Here is a 23,859-nt window from a genome sequence, read left to right as displayed (position 1 = left end):
CCCTGGGGACTAGAAGTAATGGCTACAGTGCCCTTGGCACATGGCAGGTGCTTAATGCATGGTGGCTGCTATTTTTGATACATACTTGTAGGAAATCATAATTTGATATTGTCCCTCACCCACTGAGAACCTAGCCTTGATGTATGTGGCATCTTACAAAGTAAGTTCTCAACATTTGTAAAAGCTTTAAACAACCAGCATGATGCGGGGTGACAGGGCCCCTTGCCTTATCTGAGTCAGGAAACTACTGTATTCACCTTGTATACCTGTCTCTTCCAGGATGTCTTACCTGGAAAGTCAGTGGCAGGTTAGGCAACTGGTTTCAGGGAGATTTAAGAGAGGATCACAGGCTGAAGGGAAGAGGTGAATGCATGGAAAATATGGTGGTAGTCTCCACCTTTCCCTCATTTCACGAATTTTCAGTGGTGGTAACTACGGCCATGCAGGTGCTCAGACTGTGCCTGACTATCCTATTAGCTTGTTTGGCCTGGGGCTCGCCTCATTGTCCTCAGACTTGCGTTCGTTTTAATAAGTATTTCTGAACGCCTATGTGCTGGAGATGGAAATGAATTATCATTTACACTTTAAGGAACCCGGTATAGTAGAGGAAGTGAGTATATAACCAGAGTGTGATGAACACCAGTTAGAAACATGTGTGAGAGACCTAGCCCCAGAGAAAATCAACTCTACTTGAGCAGGAGCATTCTCAGATGAGTACGTGAGTTAGGAGTTAATTTTACAATGTGAGTAGGCCATCCCAGGTGTCAAGAGTAGTTTGTCAGTTCATTGTGGCCAAGCTGCCCTTAAAGATGAGGCTGCAGAGCTGGAAAGGGGCTAGATCATGGCAAACACTGTGCTGTGCTTTGGAACATGGACTTTATCCCGCAGGCAAGGAAGGACTCCAAGCTGGCGTGGGACATGGTCAGAGCTGTATTTTAGAAGGCTTTCTTCGTTTTAGAGATGAGAGCAGATTCTTATTCATGCTGCCTGCCAGCAAAGTTTCCTGTGCCAGTACAACAGTTGCAGTCTAAACCAGCAGCCTGTTTGGTAGAATAGTGTAAGACTGAGGTATTGAAATCTTAGCCTTGAAGCCGTCAAAAGATTTAGTAGCTTATTTTTTTTTTCTCCAAGGAATTGGTTGGTAAAATACGGTGTGCCATTGATCAAATCAAAACAACATAAAATATCTATTTTAGGTTTAGCATTGAAACTGCTTGACCCCAGCAAGATTCCCAAGGCCTCAATGACAAGTGGTTTGGTTCAGCAGTTCCAACACACGGTCCTTCCCTCAGTGACCCCGCTGGCCACCCTCATCTGCACTCTGATTGCCATACTGGTAAGAATTGACCCGTGATACCCATTGCTTGCGTTTTCTCTGCTTTTCTTTGGTGTGGCCAGTTGAGCTTCAGCTTTCGCGTTTTCCCATCCATAGGATAAATTCCATGGCTGTAATTCTGCTGCACATTGAGGCATTTCCTGGCAATTCTTAGGCTAACTGAACACCATGAGGATACTAGCAAAGCCTCTGGGAGAGAGGTTCTCACCAGATAGACCATCTGTTGACCATCTGATGAGGAAGAAAGACAAGCCCAGGGAGGAGGGAGCTTGAACCACACCCTGGAGAAAGAGGACAATGTAGTAGGGAGATCAGGTTTTTGTTTTCATACATGGCTAGCTAATCAAAATCCACATTTGTCTGGACTGCACGGCTATTTTGTCTTGATGATAATGAGTTGAGAGCGTTAGTCAGCAATGACTATTTGAGCATCAGATAAGAATCTAATATGAATCAGGTCCTTTATAAGCATCATTTGTAGTTGCTTTTGTTAGTGATCATGATGCCCTCAATTTCATGATATAATTTTAGTAGAATCCAATATAAATGCCTCAATCCTATTTATAATTACACTCAGTTCTAATTTTGGTTTCTAGATGATCAAGCCCACTCTCAAGACACCTGACCCCACTTAATTATGTGGTAGTACTAGTAGGTAATTAAGCTCTGTTGGCCTACTTTTACACATGTTCTTACTGAAGTTAAAACTTTTCTAAAACTACAGCCTTAGAGTAGTTGTGGCGCAGCAGGTTAAGGATCTGGTATTGTCACTGCAGTGGCCCGGGGTCCCTGCTATGGCCTGGGTTCAGTCCCTGGCCCAGGAACTTCCCTAAGCCATGGCTGCAGGCAAAAAAATGAAATGAAATGAAAGAAATGAAATGAACAACCTTATAAGCTGAAGGCCATGGTTTTGCTGTAAATTATATTCCAGCCCACAGAGTTAGGTCTTTATTTATTAATATGCTAAGATCTAATTTATTATTAGCCCCAAAATATCATTGAACTTTTGCAGTTTGACCTAATAGGATCATGACTATTAATTAGTTACAAAGATGTAATAAGGGGTTATATTGTATATCCTAGAACTTCTCACTAATTTTTATGAATAGAATTACATTTACTGAGTTAAATATATTTCTTGAGTAGTTTTTATGTTAACTTTTGGTCTGTTCACAAAGCACATTATCCCAGTTTAATGGGAAACGGTCTAAAGATCTGCTGTTTTTCAGAGATGGTGTAAACTACGTGCACCTGAGCAATGTTTTGGTACAGCCTATTTTATTTTATTTTATTCTATTTTTGTCTTTTTGCTACTTCTTGGGCCGCTCCCGCAGCATATGGAGGTTCCCAGGCTAGGGGTCGAATCGGAGCTGTAGCCACCGGCCTACGCCAGAGCCACAGCAACGCGGGATCCGAGCCGCGTCTGCAACCTACACCACAGCTCACAGCAACGCGGGATCGTTAACCCACTGAGCAAGGGTAGGGACCGAACCCGCAACCTCATGGTTCCTAGTCGGATTCATTAACCACTGCGCCACAACGGGAACTCCGGTAAAGCCTATTTTAAATGATAGTGACGTTTTATCTTTGCCTGTTGTTTCTAGCCCTCTATTTTCTGTCTTTGGTTTAAACCTCAAGGGCCCAGAGCCTTTCTCCGATGTCTGATTCTTTGTGCCTTGAGCTCCTTCATGTTTGGGTGGCATGTCCATGAAAAAGCCATACTCCTTGCGGTTCTCCCAATGAGGTAAGCTCAGTCCTTCAGCATTGCTGGCATATTTCTCATTGAGCTTATTGTTTTCCATTTGACGAGTCCCTTCTTGACGTGTTCAGTGAGATGGGCAAAGGCAAAGGCTTAAGGGAACAAATTTATACCCAGATAGGGACAGGGATGCTTAAACTGGGATCTCTGTACCCATTAAGGTTTTAAGGTATGCAAAACTGCCCCTACCCCTGCATTTTTGGTAAGGGATACTGTAGTGGTTAAGAACCATGATACCAGACTCTTCCTTCTGGATGTCGGACGGCAGCATAGTATGGAAAAAGTGTGAGCTTAGTGTCGTCACACTTGTGAAAATAAGGCCCTTGTTAGGTGTTGTTAGTCAGAGTAAGAATCAAGTCCATTACAAAGGAACACCTGACATATGTACTTGAAATTTGTCGGAACTGTTTTTCTTCTTGTTTGGGGTTTTTTTTGGGGCCGGGGTTGGGGGGGTGTTATGGTTTTGTTTGACGATCTTTCTTTTAGCCTCACGACAACAGTTAAGATAAACGGGTATGTTTAACATTTGCAAAACTGGGGATCTGCGTTTAAGTGACTTATCCAAAGTCACACAGCCAGCAAGTTATCAGGGTTAGGGCTTCAACCCAAATCTTATCATGCTAAATCAAGATCTTCTCACTGTACTGTGCTTTTTGAAAAAAAAAGGGAAAGGCATTCTGAATGCATTATTGTCCATGTTGTATGCAGCTGAAGCCTAATCAGATAGATGGTAATAGAATCAGCCTTTTTCTTGAGCTTAGGTTTTTTGTTTTTTGTTTTTCCTCCCCTAAATCCTGAAAGAAAGCCTTTAGATTCTGAAAGAACAGGAAGCAAAATTTTCAGGTCAGTCTATGGCTTATCTGGGTTCATTTAGCAACTTGGAGTTTCCAAATTTAAAAATAGAGCAAAACTTCAAATATCTGTAGTAAGAATGTTTACTGAACACCTGCAGGTGTGGGGTCTTGTCCAAGAGAAGAGCTATAGGGCTGGAAATAAAAACCCCAAGTCCTCTTTCCCTGGCTACCGCCACTAAGCAGCTCCCAATCCCAAAATATTCCTTTGTTTGAGCAGACAGTTACTCAGAGAGGCAAGATTCTTGTTTGAATATTCCCTGATTCAGTGTGGTACATTCTTCTATCTATTGCTTAAAGTTTCCCATTTAAAAAAAATTAATATTCTCACTTGAACAGGTAGCAAAGATCAGTATGTTATTTTATGCATAAGCCAATTCTAGAAATAATAATAGATACAGGTTATTTCAGCTCTTTGGAAATAGATGTTTCATTTGTGGTTTAAGGAATTATTGTAAGAATTTTTATTTTTAGCCTTTTGTCTGTGGGAAAAGCAGGAGATGCTTCGATTTTTCTGATTCTGACCACAGCAGGACATTATTCCCTCTTCCCGCTGCTCTTCACGGCACCAGGTAAACAGCTTCTTTTTAGAGAGATCTACGTGATTGCCCTGCCCTTTCATCAGAACCTAGAGATCAATACTATCTGATTTAAACAACCTTAAAATCTCTTAGAAAGACAGAGCTCATCCATTCCCTTAAAACCTTCAATATGTTCCTAATTATGAGTATCTTTAGATGTCACAAAAATGCATAGTTAAGCTCAAAAAGCATTGCTAGCACTATATAGCTGTGTCAGTATGATTATGTTACCTTAGGCATTATAACCTTTCTCTTATCAACTAAAGTATCATGTGTATTTTTTTTTAATTTTTTTTGACAGAACTTCCCATTAAAATCTTACTCATGTTGCTATTTACCATCTATAGTATTTCCTCGCTGAAGACTCTATTCAGGTAATCTAAAAAAGTGCATTTAAAATTATATTTACTCTTGTGAAATGCTTGCTTCTCAGTGCTTTGAACTCCTGTTTTTTTAAGTTTTAAAGATAATATAACATTACAAAATATCAGCAGCTGGAGAGAGAAGTTACCCATGTCCTGTCACTCTGACCTGACAACAAAGGTCATGGCTTTAGTTTGGGAGAATATTTGAGGAGGGACTACATAGCTTAAATTAAAACCTTATATGGAGTTCCTGTCGTGGCTCAGTGGTTAACGAATCCGACTAGGAACCATGAGGTTGCAGGTTTGATCCCTGGCCTTGCTCAGTGGGTTAAGGATCCGGCGTTGCCGTGAATGTGGTGTAAGTCACAGATGCAGCTCAGATCCCGCATTGTTGTGGCTCTGGTGTAGGCCGGCGGCTACAGCTCCCATTAGACCCCTAACCTGGGAACCTCCATATGCCACAGGAGCGGCCCTAGAAAAGACAAAAAAAAAAAAAAACAACTTATGTGAAAACTGAAAAATGGGAGTTCCTGTCGTGGCTCAGTGGTAACAAACCCAGCTAGCCTCCAGGAGAACACAGGTTCAATCCCTGGCCTCGCTTAGTGGGTTAAGGATCCGGAATTGCTGTGAGCTGTGGTGTAGATCACAGACACAGCTCGGATCTAGCATTGCTATGGCTGTGGCATAGGCCAGCAGCTGCAGCTCCGCTTCGACCCCTAGCCTGGGAACTTACATATGCCACAGGTGTGGCCCTAAAAAAAAAAAAAAAAAAGCTAAAATTAAATTGAATCCCTGGCCCAGAACTTCCATATGCTGCTTTTGTAGCCATTAAAAAAATAAAGAATGTGTAGGGAATGTTCTTAGCAATGTTCCTAATTTTAAAAAAAGAAAACTAAAAAATGGAATGTAAAATATTCATTATAAGTAAAACCACATAAATACAGATTTATAGGGAGTTTCTGTCATGGCTCAACAGAAAGAAATCTGACTAGCATCCATGAGGGATGCTAGCACTCAGTGGGTTAAATCTGGCCAGTGGGGCCCTAAAAAGACTAAATAAATAAATACAGATTTATAAAACTAAAAGATGTGTAAAAATTCTTACACATGTTAGAATTATGGGTGGAATCTTTTTCTTTTCTAAACTTTATATAATATCATTGATGTAATTTTGCAAGCTTACAGTTTATATATGATTGGGTTCATAAAACCTCATATACTTAATTATGTTAAAACAGTTATAATGATATGACCCAGCAATTCCATTCTTTTGTTTGTTTGTTTGTGTCTTTTTGCCTTTTCCAGGGCTGCTTCTGCGGCACATGGAGGTTCCCAGGCTAGGGGTCAAATCAGAACTATAGCTGCCGGCCTACACCACAGCCACAGCAACAAGGGATCTGAGCTGCGTCTGTGACTTACACCACATTCATAGCAATGCCGGATCCTTAACCCACTGAGCAATGCCAGGGATCGAACCCGCAACCTCATGGTTCCTAGTCGGATTCGTTAACCACTGCGCCACGATGGGAACTCCAGCAATTCTATTCTTAAGTATATACCCAAAAGAATTGAATGCAGATACTTGGGAGTTCCCGTTGTAGCTCAGCGGTTAACGAACCTGACCGGCATCCATAAGGATGCAGGTTCAGTCCCTGGCCTCGTTCAGTGGGTTAAGGATCTGGCATTGCCGTGAGCTGTGGTATAGGTCGCAAACGAGGCTCGGATCCCATGTTGCTGTGGCTGTGGTGTTGGCTGGCGGCTATAGCTCCGATTGGACCCCTAGCCTGAAACCTCCACATGCTGCAAGATCAACCCTAAAAAGAAAGACAAAACAAAAAACAAAAAAAACCAGATACTTGTATACCAAAGTTCATTGCAGTTTGATTCATGGTAGCCAAAAGGTAGAAACAGCTCAAATGTCCATCAACAAAATGGATGGATAAACAAAATGGTATATATACAGTGAAATGTCACTAAGCCTGAAAGAGGCATGAAGCTCTGATAACGTACTACAGCATGGACAAGCCTGGAAGTTCAGAGTAGGTGAAATAAGCCAGACACAAAAGGACAAATACTGTGTGATTTCATTAATATGAAATATTTCAAATAGGCAAACTCAGAGAAACATAAAGTAGATTAGGGAGTTCTCTAGTGACAGAGTGGGTTAGGGATCTGGTATTGTCACTGCAGAGGCTTGGGTCATTGCTGTGGCGCAGGTTCGATCCCTGGCCCTGGAACTTCATATGCTGTGGGTGCAGCAAAAAATAAATAAAAAGTACATTAGTAGTACGGGGACTGATGGGGGCATTGGTGATACTGCATAGGGAGTTATTACTTCATGTCTCCAGAGATTCTTTTGCAGGTGTTGAAAATGTTTTGAAAATGAATAGTGGTAATGGTTGAACTACATTATCAGTATACTTGATACTACTGAGTTATATACTTAAAAGTGGTTAAAATGGCAAATTCATATTATTTTACCCAAACAAAAAAACATATATTACCATATTTGTATTCCAGTATCACAGTATCCTGTGCTCTTTCCTCTTCCAAATGCATAGCTAATTCTCTCTCAGCCCCTTCAGCAAAGTGACAGTATAGATGATGATTGGGGAAATTTGGCTTGTTGAGATAATGTTGTGATATGTCATTGTCATTTTTTCCTAACTGTGAAATTTAAGGGATTCTTTTGACTCTGGCTTTAGCTGTACTTGACGTCAAGAGAGTGCAGGTGGGAAGCTTTAGCTGAGAAATGTTTGCAGAACCAGAATGACTCATCTAAAATCAGACCTCCCTCCTTTTTTTCTTCAGAAAAGAAAAACCTCTTTTTAATTGGATGGAAACTTTCTACCTCCTTGGCCTGGGGCCTCTGGAAGTCTTCTGCGAATTCCTGTTCCCTTTCACCTCCTGGAAGCTGAAGTTTCCCTTTATTCCTTTGTTACTGACCTCAGTGTATTGTGCCGTGGGCATCATATACGCTTGGTTCAAACTGTATGTTTCGGTATTGACTGACCCTCCTGTGAGCAAGACAAAGAAGCAATGAATAAAGGAACTGCTGGGATGTATTCCAAGCAATTATTTCATGGTAAATTAATCAGAACTTGAAGAAAGTTGCTGGTGGCAGGAACCATTCATTTCAGTAGATCTGTTTGAGGACCATTCTTTGAAAGTTGGCCCTGCCCAGCCTGGCAACCTGATTGTCACCATGGTGAGAAGCCACTTGTCGTCCATAGCAGTGAAACACAGCTGAAACAAATCTCTCCTTCCCCTGTTAAAGTAGTCTGAGGTCATGGAGACTGCCCGGCTTGCTCTAGGCAGGCGGGGAGCCTGGTCGGCAGCATGACTATCTGTGGCCTGTGATAACCGCTGTCAGGCTATAAAGTGTAATTATAATCATGTGCTTATTAGGGAAATGTAAATAAAATGCCATTTTGTATTTCTGCATAAAAAATTGGGGGTATGTTACCAGCTCCTGCGTTTTCCTGTTGGCGTGTGCACAGGCAACTGGCATGTACTGTCCCCATTCTGTATGTCTTAGTTTTTTTTTTTTTTTTCATATTTTTTCATTGAAGTTGTATATTGACAATATTCACAAAGCCAGGGAAAATATTTAATGAACTGTTTGGGCCTCAGCAGAGACTAAACCACATCTGCTCTTACACTGAGTTGAAGACATCGTGTACAGTTCCTTTACTCTAGAAGCACACACTGCGATTCGGATAAGGCTACTCCTTCTCAAACTGTCCTCATGTGATCAGACTTAAGTGTTTTTTCAGCCTGGTTTCCTCCCTCCACCTTGAAGGTGCTCCATACACTTTATCCAGAGTTCCAGTTTGCCTAATATCTGCTGCACATTCAAATTCCGCCACAATTTACCTAACCAACGCTAGGAACTTTCACTCATTTTCTTTACCCATTGTCCCGGAGAAGATCAGAGAGAGTCCAGGTCAGTGGCATCCTAGCATGCTAATCCAGCTACCCCATCTCTTAAATTCACTCCGCTCTCCCAGACTTCTTTTGAGTCTCATTCAGAGATAAAGATGAGGATTTCAGGGAGTACCCTTTGTGGCGCAGCAGAAACAAATCTGACTAGCATCGATGAGGACACAGGTTCGATCCCTGGCCTTGCTCAGTGGGTTGTGTGTCTGGCGTTGCCCTGAGCCGTGGTATAGTTTGCAGAAGTGGCTTGGATCTGGTGTTGCTGTGGCTGTGGCGGAGCTACAGCTCCAATTCACCCCCCAGCCTGGGAACTTCCATATCCCGAGGGTGTGGCCCTAAAAAGACAAAAAAAAAAAAAAAAAAAAAAAGACAGGGATTTTGCCAAAGGGGGGGGAGCACAGCCCCTCTAGCCTGTTTTCCTCACCACAGTCCCCCTTGCACCCTGCGTTCCAGCTGTCCTAACAACCTAGAATTCCCAGTGTGCCGTGCTATCTTGCACCTCTGCTTCCTTTTATTCATGCCACTTCCTTTCTTTCCTCTCTGCTGACTTTTCCACCCTATGGTCTGATTGTCTGAGCTACAAGATTCAACTTCACTGCTCCCATATCTATAAATATAAATGCAATACAGTGTAATGATTCAGAGTGGGGCCCCTTGAGTCACACAACTTGATTTTAGGTCCTGCCTCTAATTTTTTTTAATCTGTAGCCAAGTTATTTAACCATCTCTGCCTCAATGTCCTCATCTCTAAAATGACCATGCACACACACACAAAGAAGTCTGGAGTTCCCACTGTGGTGCAGCAGATCAGCAGCATTTCTGCAGCACCAGGATGCCGTTTCCATTCCTGGCCCCACACAGTGGGTTGAAGGATCTGGCATTGCCACTGTTGTGGTATAGGTCACAGCTCTGGCTCAGATCTGATCCCTAACTTGGGGAACTCTATATGCCTCGGTGCAGCCAAAAAAAATTAGTGCTCCTCTGGCTCAGCAGGTTAAGGACCCAGCGTTATCACTGCAGCGGCTCGGGTCACTGCTGTGGTGTGGGTCCAGTGTACTGTGGGCATGGCCAAAAAAATCAAACGATCACAGAAATCTTAGACTCTTGCTTGGCACATGTTACATGTTCAGTGAATATCATTCGGTATTTTCCTGCATCCTTTCCCTCTGCCTTCTTTCCTCTTCCCCCAGAATTGAGAATCCCACCATGTGCTCCTGTGGGGTCTGCTTCTGCCATTAATGGCTGTAATATGTGATTAGTCATCTGTGTTCCTCAGAAGACTAACAGTGTGAGAGCAAAGACCACACTTGTCTTCATAGTCCCAGTTTCTGGCACAGCCGAATGAACGAAGACCGTCACACAGGCCATAATTAAAATCTAAGGGTCCAGTAGCACCAGCACTGATACAAGGGACCCGGTGTGGCTCCTCACATCTTTGCCAATTGGTATGCAGATCAACAACAACCAAAAAGATGAATTTGGATGCATCTCAACAAGGCCGAACCATGCTTTGTAGGTTGTTGCTGCCAAAGTGATGTGATGGCAGAACTCAAAGAGCTCATCTGGTACAGAGATCTCCAGAACATTCTGCAGAGCCTTAGAGGTTCTTGAGAGTTGCCTCAGAGGCTCTGGACCCTGTCCTATCTTCCACCAGAGTGAGTATGCTTTGATCTGTTTCATATATTAGGCTCCATGTAAGTTTTTATTTGACTTATAAAGAGTTCAAAGTCTAAATATAGTCTTTTTTTAATGTTTGCTTTTTGGTTTTGTTTTTTGTGGGGTTTTCTGCTTTGGAGGACCACACCCACGGCACATGGAAGTTCCCAGCTAGAGGGTCAAATCTGAGCTACAGCTGCCGGCCTAGGCCACAGCCACAGCAATGCCAGATCCAAGCCGTGTCATCTACATCACAGCTTCCGGCAACACCAGATCCTTTACCCACTGAGCAAGGCCAGGGATCAAACCTGTGTCCTCACAGATACTACTCAGATTCACATTCTGCTGAGCCACAAAGGGGAATTCCTAAATATAGTCTTTAAAGCAATTAAGCTCCTTGTATTACCAGGAGCAGTGGCTCCAGGGACAGGAATAGCTTGTTGGTGCCAACACAGACCAGAACCCAGACTTCCTGCCTGCAGCCCACGGCTCTCCCGAGTAGTCTACTTTGTATTCATGTATTTAAATTCTGCAGAGATGTGAATGGTTTCCAACCACAAATCCTACGTTTTGGCAGTTAACTAAATAAATCAAAGTGCTATTTCAAAATGTTTTGAGAGTCCCCGTTGTGGTGCAGTGGAAACAAATCCGACTAGGAATCGTGAGGTTTCGGGTTTGATCCCTGGCCTCGGCTCAGTCGGTTAAGGATCCAGCGTTTGCCATGAGCTGTGGTGTAGGTCACATCCAGACTCTGCTCAGATCCCGCGTGGCTGTGGCTGTGGCTGGCAGCTGTAGCTCTAATTTGACTCCTAGCCTGGGAACCTCCATATGCCGTGGGTACAGTCCTAAAAATAAAAAAAATGAAAAAAAAATAACCTAAAACTCAAAATGTTTTGAAATTTAGAAATAAGTGAAGAACAAACTAAGGTTACTATAAAAATTTATCAAATAAGTTATATAAGAAACCCATTCTGGAGTTCCCGTCGTGGCACAGTGGTTAACGAATCTGACTAGGAACCATGAGGTTGTGGGTTCGGTCCCTGCCCTTGCTCAGTGGGTTAACGATCCGGCGTTGCCGTGAGCTGTGGTGTAGGTTGCAGACGTGGCTCGGATCCCGAGTTGCTGTGGCTCTGGCGTAGGCCGGTGGCTCCAGCTCCGATTCGACCCCTAGCCTGGGAACCTCCATGTGCCGCGGGAGCAGCCCAAGAAAGAGCAAAAAAAAAAAGAAAAGAAAAAAGAAACCCATTCTTTTCCTGCTATTTAACATATGCAGTGTACCTTTTTTTTTTTTTTTTTTTTTTTTTTTGTCTTCCTAGGGCCATACCTGAGGCATGTGGAAGTTCCCAGGCTAGGGTCAAATCAGAGCTGTAGCTGCTGCCTACACCACAGCAACTCGGGATCCGATCAGTGTCTACAACCTATACCACAGCTCATGGCAAAACCGGATTCCCCACCACTGAGTGAGCCCAGGGATCAAACCCATGTCTTCATGGATACTAGTCTGATTCATAACTGGGGAGCCATGATGGGAACGCTGCAGTGTACCAAAATTTAACAAGAGGAAGGAGAAGAAAAGTGTAAAGAACCTGTCATTCTTGTTTTGTTTTGTTTGTCTTTCTAGGACCATACCCGAGGCATATGGATGCTCCAAGTCTAGGGGTCGAATCGGAGCTATACCCGCTGGCCTCCCCGGAGCCATGGCAATGTGGGATCTGAGCCTTGTCTGCGATCTACACCACAGCTCACATCAACGCCGATCCTTAACCCGCTGAGTGAGGCCAGGGATCGAACCTGCGTCCGCATGGCTGCTAGTCAGATTCGTTTCCACTGCGCCACTAAAGGAACTCCGAACCTGGTATTCTTGATCATTGTATCTTTCCCCGGGTAGAGGATAGAGCCAGTATTGGGAGGGAACCATGGAAGAGGTGTTCTTTCTAGCCCGCCACTGCTAGAGTTTTCCTTGTTAGTGACTTCCACCCACAAACCATTCTTTGTGAAGGAAGCACTTGAGTATTAGAGACAATTGGCCCCTAGGTATAGTCCCTGCAGCTTCTGTTTGCAAAAAAAATAGTAAATAACTATTGACCCTTCTATTCCCTTTTTAGTGCTCCAAAGAAATGGGCTACTGTGCTAATGGCAATTGAGATTAGAACAACTTTATAAACCTCAAAAACCTGAATCAATATAGTCATTGGTTTCTATTGGCTATATTGAGCATACCCATTTTGTAGAAAAGTTAATAAATATACTAATATTTTTTCAGTCTCAGGATTATCAACTGCAAGAAAAACAATGTAAGGGTTTCAGTTTTATTCAGGGAGCTTACTGAAGAAGCTAGCCTAAGAAAGAACCTCTTGGTAGCTCTGAGGGAACAGATCTGAAAAGGGAGAGGGAGAAGCATGTGTATGATATTTTGGCTTGGGAATACGTAGTCAAGTTTACATCTTGGTAAAGGATGACTGCTAGTCCCTAAGGAGTGACATCTCAAGTTAATGACTTTGGTGCTTTTCTGTGTATGGGAAGATGCAAGAATCTGGGTTCATGAACATTCTTCATAAAATATACCTCTAAGCGTAAGGGGCTGGTCTGACATCCTGTTAATCGCCTTTATTTCCTCTGTCTGGAGCACAGAGTGTACTGTCGGTCAGCAACTGCAGCACGTTAATCCTTGCAGAATGCGTCAATGAGCAGTGGTTTCTGTTCCTCTTTGTTTCAGAAATAAAACCAATGAACAATAATGAAAAAGACAGGACCCAGGAGTCCCCGCTATGGTGCCGTGGGTTAAGGCTCCAGCTTTGCCACCGTTGCGGCATAGATCGTGACTGCGGCTCAGATTCCGTTCCTGGCCTGGGAACTTGCATATGTCACAAGTGTGGCTGCAGAAGAAAGAAAAGAAAAAAAAAAAAACAAAAAGACGGGACCCATAATATACCTATGTACAGAATCCTAGACTCCTAGAGGCTCTCAGAAGAGCACAGAGAGCAGATTTATTTTTTACGGTTTTCCTGAATGAAGGCAGTGGGGAGTTATTCACCACCTCAGAAAGCAGCCCCTCTCTGGGCAGCTGTCTTTTAGGGCATTTAATGGTGAATTAATATTTTTCTTCCTCTCATTTTACCAGTTAGTTTGCAGAGCAATATATAATGAGCTTCTATTCCCATGTATGAGAGCCTTTCAAGTGATACACAAAGAAGCAGTCCCACATTGCGACCCTCTCTGTTGAGAGCCTCCTCTATGCCAAGTAGGATGCTAGACGCGACCTTTTCTAATCCTTCCTAAAACTTTGAAAGGCAAATTCATTATTGCTTCAGAAAATATTCACTGAATTCTGTTGAGCATTATGCACTGTGCTAGATGCTAGAGATCAAAAAAAGAACAAGAAAGACATATTCCTGCAAGAATTTTTTTTTTTTTTCTTTTTGGGGCTGCACCCTCGGCATAGGGAAGTTCCCAGGCTAGGGGTCGAATCAGAGCTACATCTATCGACCTACACCACAGCCATAGAAACTCGGGATCCAAGTTTTGTCGGTGACCTACACCACAGCTCACAGCAACACTGAATCCCCAAACCACTGAGCAAGGCCAGGGATCGAACCTGCATCCTCATGGATACTAGTCAGATTCAGTTCCACTGTGCCACAACGGGAAATGTACTGCACTTGAGAATTTATATTCTAGGAGTTCCCTTCATGGCCCAGTGGTTAACGAACCCAACTAGTATCCATGAGGATGCAGGTTCGACCCCTGGACTCTCTTAGTGGGATAAGGATCTGGTGTTGCTATGAGCTGTGGTGTAGGTGGCAGATGTGGCTGGGATCCTGAGTTGCTGTGGCTGTGGTGTTGGCCAGCAGCTGTAGCTCTGATTCGACCCTTAGCCTGGGAACATATATATGCTGTGGATACAGCCCTAAAAAGAAAAAGAAAGAAAAAAAGAAAAGAATTTATATTCTCTCGGCTAGTGATTTGTAAGAGCCAAGAAGTAGAGTAGTTGAAGTGGGAGAAGTAGGCAGGGCCCAAGTCATGCAGGGTCTTTTAGGCCATTGTAAAGAATTGAACTTTATTTTATGTCAAGTAGAGGAAAACAGTGTTTTCTTAGTTATATTTTCATGTACATGGAGAAAGATTCAGAAAGTCCCCAGCCACCCAACTCCTCTACCAAGAGGCACCCATTGCTATCAATATCTTGTGTATCTTTCCAGAGACAGCAGAGGTATTCTGTCCACACACAAATATCTCTATACACACAAATTATACCTACTGTTACATTCTTACTTCTTTTCTTAGTATATTTTGAAGTTCGTTCTATTATCAGTACACATAGAAGTGACTAACAAAGGCTTAATCTCCAGAATACACACACAGTTCATACAACTCAACAATAAAACAGCCCAATCAAAAAATGGACAAGAGTTCCCATCATGGCTCAGCGGAAATGAATCTGACTAGTATCCATGAGGATGCAGGTTCAATCCCTGGCCTCGCTCAGTGGGTTAAGGATCCAGTGTTGCCATGAGCTGTGGTGTAGGTTGCAGACACGGCTCAGATCTGGCATGGCTGTGGCATAGGCCAGCAGCTATCGCTCCAATATGACCTGTAGCCTGGGAACCTCCATATGGCGGGGGTGCAGCCCTAAAAAGACAGACAGAAAGAAAGAAAAATGAACAGAAGGTGCACGCTTCAGCAGCAGAAATACTAAAAAAATGTGTAAACCTCACTGGAATATTTGTGTTTGCCTAGTGGTTCATCTAGTGCTGGAAAATTTGCATAATCCTGAAATAGATTTTTGGTGGTTTTCATTCTTTTGATATAATTTTAAAAGAAACATTGTAGTTAAAAAAAAAAAAAAAGACTGCAGGGATCTCTCTTGTGGTACAGTGGGTTAGGAATCCCAGTCACCCCTGTGGCCCAGATTCAGCCCCTGGCCTGGAAACTTCCATATGCTGCAGGCATGCCAAAAAAAAAGATTGCACAATAAAACTTTTTGTATATTATACTAGTATTTACGCAAGAGAGCTCCTCAGACATGTAATTACTGGGTCAAAAAGCGAATTTTGACCTCTGGAACATTTGCTGCCTTCCAGAAAACTGTTCCAATATACATTCCTTTAGAAAACCCTAACTTGAAATATACACAGATCTAGAAGTGCTTTTTGTAGGCATAAAAGACCCATCTTTTATTAATTGATATTTAATTCTTCCACTTTGAAGGTCAATACCTGATGCATATAACTTTGCATGAACCTCTGGTTTAACGAATATTTCTCTAGATAAAATGTTGATCCCGCTAAAGAATAGACAAGAAAAGACATTTTAGCTCCTTGTTAGGAAACGCTGTCTAGACAGAGAGCTATTCAGAGATCTGAGCGCTTCAGTATTGGAGGCGGGCTAGTGGAGACTGGACAATTACTTGACAGATTGTTATGGATTCCTTCTTTTTTTTTTTTTTTTTTTCACTCCTCAAACCTTTAGGAAATAGCTCGTCTCCCAGCCACGGGCAAGGACCTGAAGACCCAGGCTAAATTTCGATTTTGGCTACATGACCCAGTCTTGACTTCTGTGAATTCTTTATGGCTGACTGGACGTTAATTTTAGATTTTGAAAGGTGTGTCTGTGCGAATGAACGATGGGAAACCCAAAAAGTGAAAACTAGCTTTTATAAAAATGTAATTAATTACGTTTCTTAAAACTAACCATCAAACGCATTTGTTAATGTCATATGCAAAAATAAATTCTTGCTGAAGGAACATTCGGGGAAGGAGAGGCAGTTGCGATTGGGGAGGTTGAGAGAGAGAGAGAGAAAAGGGGTGTGGGGGGGGGGCTCGTTTTGCTTGGCATCTCGACCCCAGGAACCAAGCCTCCAAAACTCCACCAGTGGAGTCAGCGCCGGGAGTCAGGCGAACATTGTGGGCCACTTAGTAGCCCGGAACCTCGCTTCCGCGGCTCCGGTAGCAGCGCGCACGGGGAAGCGTTTGGGCGCCGCACCGCCCTGCGCGATGCCCTTCAGCCCCGCGCTCGGAGGAGAAGGCTTGTGGCTTGGGCTGCTGCAGTGGTCGTGGTGCTTTTCTTTGTAGTTGGCGGCCTGAAACCAGGCCTCAAGTGGGAACGGCATGACCATGATGAGCGGACGGCCGGGCCGAGTGCCCTTACAGTTCCTGCCGAATGAGGCCCGGAGCCTGCCGCCGCCCAAGCTAACCGACCCGCGGCTCGTCTACATGGGCTTCTTGGGCTACTGCTCCGGCCTGATTGATAACGCGATCCGGCGGAGGCCAGTGGTGTCGGCCGGTGAGGGCTGCGCGGGCTGGATCGGATGGGAGGAGTGGGGGTCGCGGGGCTCAGGGCCGGCTCCACCTCAGGCTGCGCGAGGTGCCTTCGCTTTTCAGGGCCTTTCGCCTAAAAGGCCCCGCCTCGCCTTCCTGAGGTTTGCGTCCCCGCTCAGCTCCTCAGCATCGGGCCCGACTAGAGCGTCATTGCACTTCAGGTCCAACCGAGGGTGCAATGCAAACCACGACCTCACAGTGAGTCTGTAAGGACTCAGGTGTGAACTCCCTGCTCCCCTCTCTGCGCTGTGGGGTATGCAAAAATGGGTGATCAGTCTGTGCAGTGCACTACTAACACTGCGTGCATTATAGCATTTAGTCTTCCAACACCTTGGGGGAGGGGGGATTATCCACAGTGGGGAAACAGAGCCTGAGAGGGGTTAAAGCAGCTTGCCCAAGGTCATGTGGCGCGTTCTGTTTTCAAACCTCAGAGTCTCTATTCAGAACCAACACTTCTCAGATTTAGTGTGCATACTGATAACTTGGGGGTCTTGTTCAAATGCGGATTCAGATTCCTTAGATCTGGCGACAGTTTTGATGTTCACATTCTCTCAGATGCTGCTGGTCTGGAGACCTCACATAGAGTAGGAGGCTCTACACCACTGGGTTGTATTTCCTATAGGTCAGTGGCCACCTGCCAGAGATCAACACTGGTAGTAGGTAACACAGTAGCTGTACTAAGGACTGCAGAAGAGAAAAGAGGGAAACTGTAGAAGGTGTCTTTGAACTCAGCTTTGATATTTATTTTGACAGATACTTAGAGCCGTCCAGGCCCATGAGAGGCCAGTGGGAGTGAATGAGGGGAAGATGAGTGAGTAGGGTGATAAGGCAACAAAGATTTAGGTAGATCATGGCAGTTTGTTCTCTAGGCAGACAGGAACCTTACATGCTTTTGAGAGCTGTGAGGGAAAGTGCAGGCATCAGACATGTGTTTTAAAAGGTCAGCTTGGGAGTTCCCGTTGTGATGCAGCGGAAATGAATCTGACTAGTATCCATGAAGATGTGGATTTGATTCCTCTCAGTGGGCCAGGGATCTGGCATTGCTGTGAGCTGTGGGGGTAGGTCACAGACTTGGCTCAGATCCCAAGTTGCTGTGGCTGTGGCTCCAGCTCCAATTCGACCCCTAGCATGGGAACTTCCATATGCCACAGGTGCACCCCTAAAAAAAAAAGCATAAATAAAAGGTCAGCTTTGTCAGGAACTGATTGGAGTCAAAGGAGCCCATTTAGGAAGAAAGCTTATACAGTGGTTCAAGCAACCAGGAATCACCCCGCTTTTGCCTCTTTTGCCTTCCAGCTGTCTGTAAGCCCACCATATCAGCATTTCTGGTGCTCACATAGACTTGAAATTCCATCTGTGCTGGATGTATCACCACTCCATACTTGCCCAAGCCTGTTGCTTGGTGTCATGGAAAGAGGTCCACTTTGAAACTAAATGACCTTGCTCCACTGTCACCTTGGGCAAGTTGCTTGGTCTGAGCCAGTTTCCTCATCTATAAAATAAGGATAATTCTTCTTTGCATTTTGTGTGTGTGTGAGAGAATTATGGGAAATTCTGTAGGTAAATGACCTGGCACACAGAAGGTGCTAAACAAGTTTCCCTTTCCTTAGCTCTCCTTACGCAAATGATGTACCATATAGTTGTTCAGCCTTTATTGAGCTTTCTCTGTGCCAGGCAGTATTACACATTGGATATATCAGATAAACAGGTGTGGATCTAGGTGTGACACACAGTGTTCTAATAGAAGTGGGTGGGCAGAGTGTGCTTTGGAAGAAAACAGATTGGAGAGATACTGTTCCAGAGGAAGAAAGGGTTGGCTAAACTTGAAGTATGTGCCACTTAATCTCACCTCATTGGTTTGTTTGTTTTGGCCATGCCCATGGCATGCAGCGGTTTCTAGGCCTAGGAGGTTGTATACAGGAATTTAGGATCCTGATGGCCATAACTGAAGAAGAGGCTGACAGGCTAGGTTTGTATTTTAGTAAAAATTCCTCTTGGAGTTCCCGTCGTGGCGCAGTGGTTAACGAATCCGACTAGGAACCATGAGGTTGCGGGTTCGATCCCTGGCCTTGCTCAGTGGGTTAAGGATCTGGCGCTGCCGTGAGCTGTGGTGACAAAAAAAAAATTCCTCTTAAAAACGGTAAAAGCTGGGATCAGTGTGGAGTGGAAAATGAGATAAAAGGAGACCAGTTAGTGTAGCTGAGCATAAATTCCCTGAAGTGAGGAAAGGAAGTATTTATAAGATAGAATTGACAGGATTTAGGAGTTCCCACCATGGCTCAGCATGACTAGCGTCCATGAGGATGAAGGTTTGATCCCTGGCCTCACTCAGTGGGTTAAGGATCTGGTGTTGCTGTGAGCTGTGGTGTAGGTCTTCCACCTTCATCTTCTGACACTCCTGATATGCACACCATACCCAGCAATACTAAACAAACTTTTTTCAGTTGGATTTTTTTTAAATTAAAGTATAGTGGAAACTCCTGGGCCAGGAACCTGCCCCGCAGCAGTGACCCAAACCACTGCAGTGACAATGTTGGATCCTTAACCCACTTCACCACAAAAGAACTCCAGTAGGCTGATTTTTTTTTTTTTTTTTTTTGGTTTCTGGGGCCACACGCGTGGCATATGGAGGTTCCGAGAATCAGTCGGAGCTACAGCTTCTGGCCTATGCCACACCAACGCAGGATTGGCATCTCATCTGTGACCTACACCACAGCTAACAGCTAACAGCATCTCCAGATCCTCAGGCTACTGACTGAGGCCAGGGATTGAATCTGCAACCTCATGGTTCCCAGTCGGATTCTTTTCTGCTGTACCACGACGGGAACTCCAGCCGATTTTTCTAAAGACATTTTTTGAATAGGTAATACATGCAAAATTACAAAATTTGGAAGATACAAAAGAGAATCGAGATATATTTGTAGTATAATGCACTGTTTTAGTAACCACTAGATATGCAAATAAATCGGTATATGGAGACAAACCAAATTGCTTTTAGATTATTTGTAGAAGGCTTTATCTCTGCGTATCATGTCCTGAACATGTTCCGGGATATGTCTGAAGTTAACTTTTGTTTTTTGTTTTTGTTTTTGTCTTTTTTTCTTTTTTAGGGCCTCTCCTGCGGCATATGGAGGTTCCCAGGCTAGGGGTCCAATCAGAGCTGTAGCCACTGGCCTACGCCAGAGCCACAGCAACTTGGGATCCGAGCCGCGTCTGTGACCTATACCACAGCTCAGGGCAACACCAGATCCTTAACCCACTGAGCAAGGCCAGGGATCGAACCCGCAACCTCATGGTTCCTAGTCAGATTCATTAATCACTGAGCCAGGACGGGAACTCCCTAAAGTTAACTTATTAAAAAAGAAAAACTTTTATTTTTGTTCTCAGTCTACCATTCAAGTTTTTGTACTTATCCACACTGTTCTTTGAAGAAACTTATAAAACCTAAATTTTAAAAACCTTGGGTTCTATTGATATTTATATTTGTAGATTTCTGTTGCTCTTCTTAATTGCTAGATCACCTTAGGGAGATGTCCCCAGGTCAAGACTGTTTGTTCAAAATACCCATATTCAAAACCCTCTTTTTTTTTTTTTTTAGCAATATTGGAAGAAATATATATCTGAAATATAAAAATGAGATTTTTTTTTAATACGCATGACTGATTTTTGCTTTCTTTGGGATGTGTTTGAATTTCAGGTTTGCATCGCCAGCTTCTATATGTTACTTCTTTTGTTTTTTTTGGATATTATCTTTTAAAACGTCAAGACTATATGTATGCTCTGAGGGACCATGATATGTTTGCATATGTAAAGTCACATCCAGAGGATTTTCCTGAAAAAGGTATTTCAAGTTAATTGTAGAGAACCTGTCTTACTCTGTATCATTTCCCCCGTTAATCCCCGTTAATGCCTTTGACTTCAGTTCCTTCTGTATTCTTCTGACTTCCACATCTCCTTAGGCAGAATCCTCTTGAACTCATATATCTAGTTTCAATGCCTGGCACTACTATTCACCTGGGTACTCCACACAGAAGCCTGGGAATCCTCTTGACGTCTCTCTCTTTCGCTTCCCATTAGTCAAGTCTAATTCTACTCCCTAAACAATTCTCAACTCTGAACTTTCCTCTCTGCCGTTGCCACTACCCTGGTTCAGGCTCTGATGACCTCTTGGGTGGACTCTTGAACTTGCCTCCAGTGTGCCTCTGCGTTTGGTCTTCCCCCAGATCACATCTCTCTGGATAAATATGGCCATGCTTACAATAGACTCGCTAGGATGGCCTATTTTCCCAGGTTGAGCTAACTGCCTGGTAGAAACACTTCTCCTGTTGCTTTTATCTGCCCCATTACATACTCAGCTATGTCCCTCACTGGACTGTGTCTTTGTTTCCCCAGCCTCCAGCAGAGAGCATACACATAGCAGGCACTTAGTAAATAGTGGCTGGCCTGAACTACACAGAGTCCTGCCTCATGAGATGCTGTGTCCTGAACCTGCCCTGTACTGCCTTATACGCACTGTGCTCCCTCGATCCTCCTCTTGCCCCATTTCCACCCTGTACATCTAGCAAATTCCTGCTCAAGATTCATCATCTCAGTGAAGCCTTCATCCAGATATGGGCGGGAATTTCCTAAGCACACTCTACTTATCTTGTGCCACTGTGAACATAATTGTGATACAACTGTCGTGTTGTTTGTATTTTATACACATACATAATACAGAAGTGTGCATGTATGAATGAATGGAGGAAATTTTTCAACTTGTATAGATTTTTAGATTTTCCTATTCATGTAAATGCGATATTAAATATTTAAACATCATCAGACTGAATTATGATCTTTGAGATCCTATTTATCTGAAATTTTATTAATCTAAAATTTCCATAGCCTTCAGTCTCATAGGTGATGTTTATGGTGGGTCAAAAAAGTACGGAATTTTTTGCCAATGACGAGCCAAAGACTAGTACCAAGCCATCAATAGCGGATATATCAGGGATGGGGAATGTTCTTAACTGCTGGATGTTAGAGCTAGAAGGAGTCTTGGGAATATTCACTCCTGAGAGGGAGACCCAGTGGCAGGCAGTCTTCAGTCTCCCTCTGCCTCTCTGCCTCCACATCTCCACTAGCTCCCTCCGGCAGCATGTAGAGCTTCACAGCCCATTCTCTCTGAGCTGCAGGTTGCCGGCAGGGTGCCCGGAGCCTCCTGCACCGACGGTTCAGGCGTGGAGAGCTTGACCGCCTCAGCTCCTGGCCCCTCCTCATTCATTCCTTCTTTCACCCCTTCAGCCAAGATCCCCCTGGCAGCACGTTGCCCCTCCAGACAACCCTCTGGACGTCACCAGACTGTTCCAGAGTTATTCCTCATTCAGTAAAACAAAATGTCTCAGTGATTGCCAAGCCATGCTTGAGAATTAGAAAATAAGCAATGGCAGTTCTTATAAGAATATTAAGTGTTAGTGTTTCTTTAGGAAATATAATTTTTAAAACACAATTTTAAAATCTTTTGTGATCTTTCTTTTTATAGATAAGAAAACTTATGGTGAAATTCTTGAAGAATTCCATCCAGTGCGTTGAAGTCTCCAAAAGACTTGCTCCGGTTTCAGTGATACTGCTTATTTCTGAATTCAAATTTCTATGATATTTGAACTTTATGTTAATATTATGTTAACACCTTGTGATTAAAATGGTCTTCATAAGCACTCTTGACCCTTTTTTTTTTTTTTTAAGGCACCCACAGCCTCCAGGGCTAGGGGTCAAATCGGAGGTGCAGCTGCTGGCCTACACCACAGCCACAGCAACGCCAGATCCGAGCCACATCTCTGACCTCACCACAGGTCACAGCAACACTGGCTCCTTAACCCATTGAGCAGGGCCAGGGATCAAACCCATGTCTTCAGGACATCTGGCAGATTTTTTTTTTTTTCCTTAGTTGGCCTCACCCACAGCATGTGAAATTTCTCAGACCTGGGATCAAATCTATGCCTCCACAGCAACCTGAGCTGCAGCAAGGTGGATTCTTTTTTTTTCTTTTCTTTCTTTCCTTTTTTTTTTTTTTGTATTTTTAGGGCTGCACCTGCAGCATATGGAGATTCCCAGGCTAGGGGTTGAATCAGAGCCGTAGCTGCTGGCCTACACCACAGCCACAGCAATGCCAAATCCAAGCCATGTCTGTGCAACACCGGATCCTTAACCCACTGAATGAAGCCAGGGATCAAACCTGTATCCTCACAGATACTGGTCGGATTCATTATCACTGAGCCCCAACGGGAGCTCCTCCTGGCAGATTTTAAAATGGGCTTTAGTACTAGTTCAGAGTTGACAAACTGGCCTGTGGGCCAAATCTGGCTCACTGCCAAACAATTTTAATGGAACACAGCCATGCTCATTTGTTTACGTGTTTATGGCTACAGAATTGCGTGGTGTAACGGAGACCTTATGGCCTCCCGAGCCTGAAATATTTAATATGTGGCCACTCACAGAAGAGTTTTGCCTGCTTCAGTTCTGGTGCAAACAAAACAAAGCAAGCCAGATTACAGAAGGTTTTGTGAGCCATGTAGAATAATTTTGACTTGATCCTATAGTTAGTGGAAAACCACCAAAGGATTTTCAATAAGAATAACATGGTAACTGCAATGTATACATCTAAGGATGACTTGACCCCCTTGCTGTACAGTGGGAAAATAATAATAAAAAAAAAAAAAGAATAACATGGTTAGGTTTATATCGCTGAACTCTACAGCAGCATAGAGGGTGGTTTAGAAGGAAGAGACTCAAGACCAGGAGAGCAGCTAGAAGATGAACTGGGAAGGGGTCCCTGCTCTTAGATGGATCATCCCAGAGAAAGCAGGCTCAGTAGCCGACGCTGTCTACAGTGGAGTCTGGTACAACTACAAGTAAAAGATCCCACCTCACTAGAATGAGGTTACTCTCTGGCTTATCAAGTTCAAATGTTTGTCCAAAAAGTTTTTGCTCCCAAGGCCAGATTTCACAATCATTGTTTTTTGGGGATTAACGAGATTATTTATATGTGATTTCAAATTAGGTGGCAATATGAATATAAA

General features: G+C 43.7%; 3 protein-coding genes across 7 annotated transcripts in view; all 3 read left to right on the top strand.

Moving 5' to 3' along the window:
* ALG8 (ALG8 alpha-1,3-glucosyltransferase) overlaps positions 1 to 8,343 on the top strand; it is a 31,106-nt gene extending 22,763 nt beyond the window's left edge. For 3 of the 4 annotated variants that reach the window (XM_084975470.1, XM_003129688.7, XM_084975469.1), the window contains 5 exons: positions 1,197 to 1,336; positions 2,941 to 3,080; positions 4,421 to 4,518; positions 4,829 to 4,901; positions 7,704 to 8,343. In XM_084975470.1, coding sequence (XP_084831596.1) covers positions 1,197 to 1,336; positions 2,941 to 3,080; positions 4,421 to 4,518; positions 4,829 to 4,901; positions 7,704 to 7,935 — 683 coding nt within the window. In that variant the 3' untranslated portion in view covers positions 7,936 to 8,343. The remainder of the gene's footprint in view (positions 1 to 1,196; positions 1,337 to 2,940; positions 3,081 to 4,420; positions 4,519 to 4,828; positions 4,902 to 7,703) is intronic. The other variant, XR_014814768.1, reaches the window with a different exon arrangement.
* LOC100511652 (glycerophosphodiester phosphodiesterase domain-containing protein 4) overlaps positions 1 to 23,859 on the top strand; it is an 882,168-nt gene that overhangs the window by 35,472 nt on the left and 822,837 nt on the right. The window lies entirely within an intron of this gene.
* On the top strand, positions 16,480 to 22,497 carry NDUFC2 (NADH:ubiquinone oxidoreductase subunit C2). Of its 2 annotated transcripts, none has more exons than XR_014814269.1 (3): positions 16,480 to 18,812; positions 19,600 to 20,645; positions 22,323 to 22,497. XR_014814269.1 is itself a non-coding variant. In NM_001244743.1 (3 exon segments), coding segments are annotated over 3 exon segments (369 nt in total). In that variant the 5' UTR covers positions 16,480 to 16,594; the 3' UTR covers positions 22,373 to 22,497.

Source organism: Sus scrofa, chromosome 9 (assembly GCF_054392235.1).
Source record: "Sus scrofa isolate SSC_HxYL_T2T_F1_AM1 chromosome 9, Sscrofa_HxYL_maternal_Yorkshire_Landrace_v2.0, whole genome shotgun sequence".
NCBI lineage: Eukaryota > Metazoa > Chordata > Mammalia > Artiodactyla > Suidae > Sus > Sus scrofa.
The sequence above is the reverse complement of the archived record's forward strand: the minus strand, read 5'-3'. Positions and strand labels throughout refer to the sequence as shown.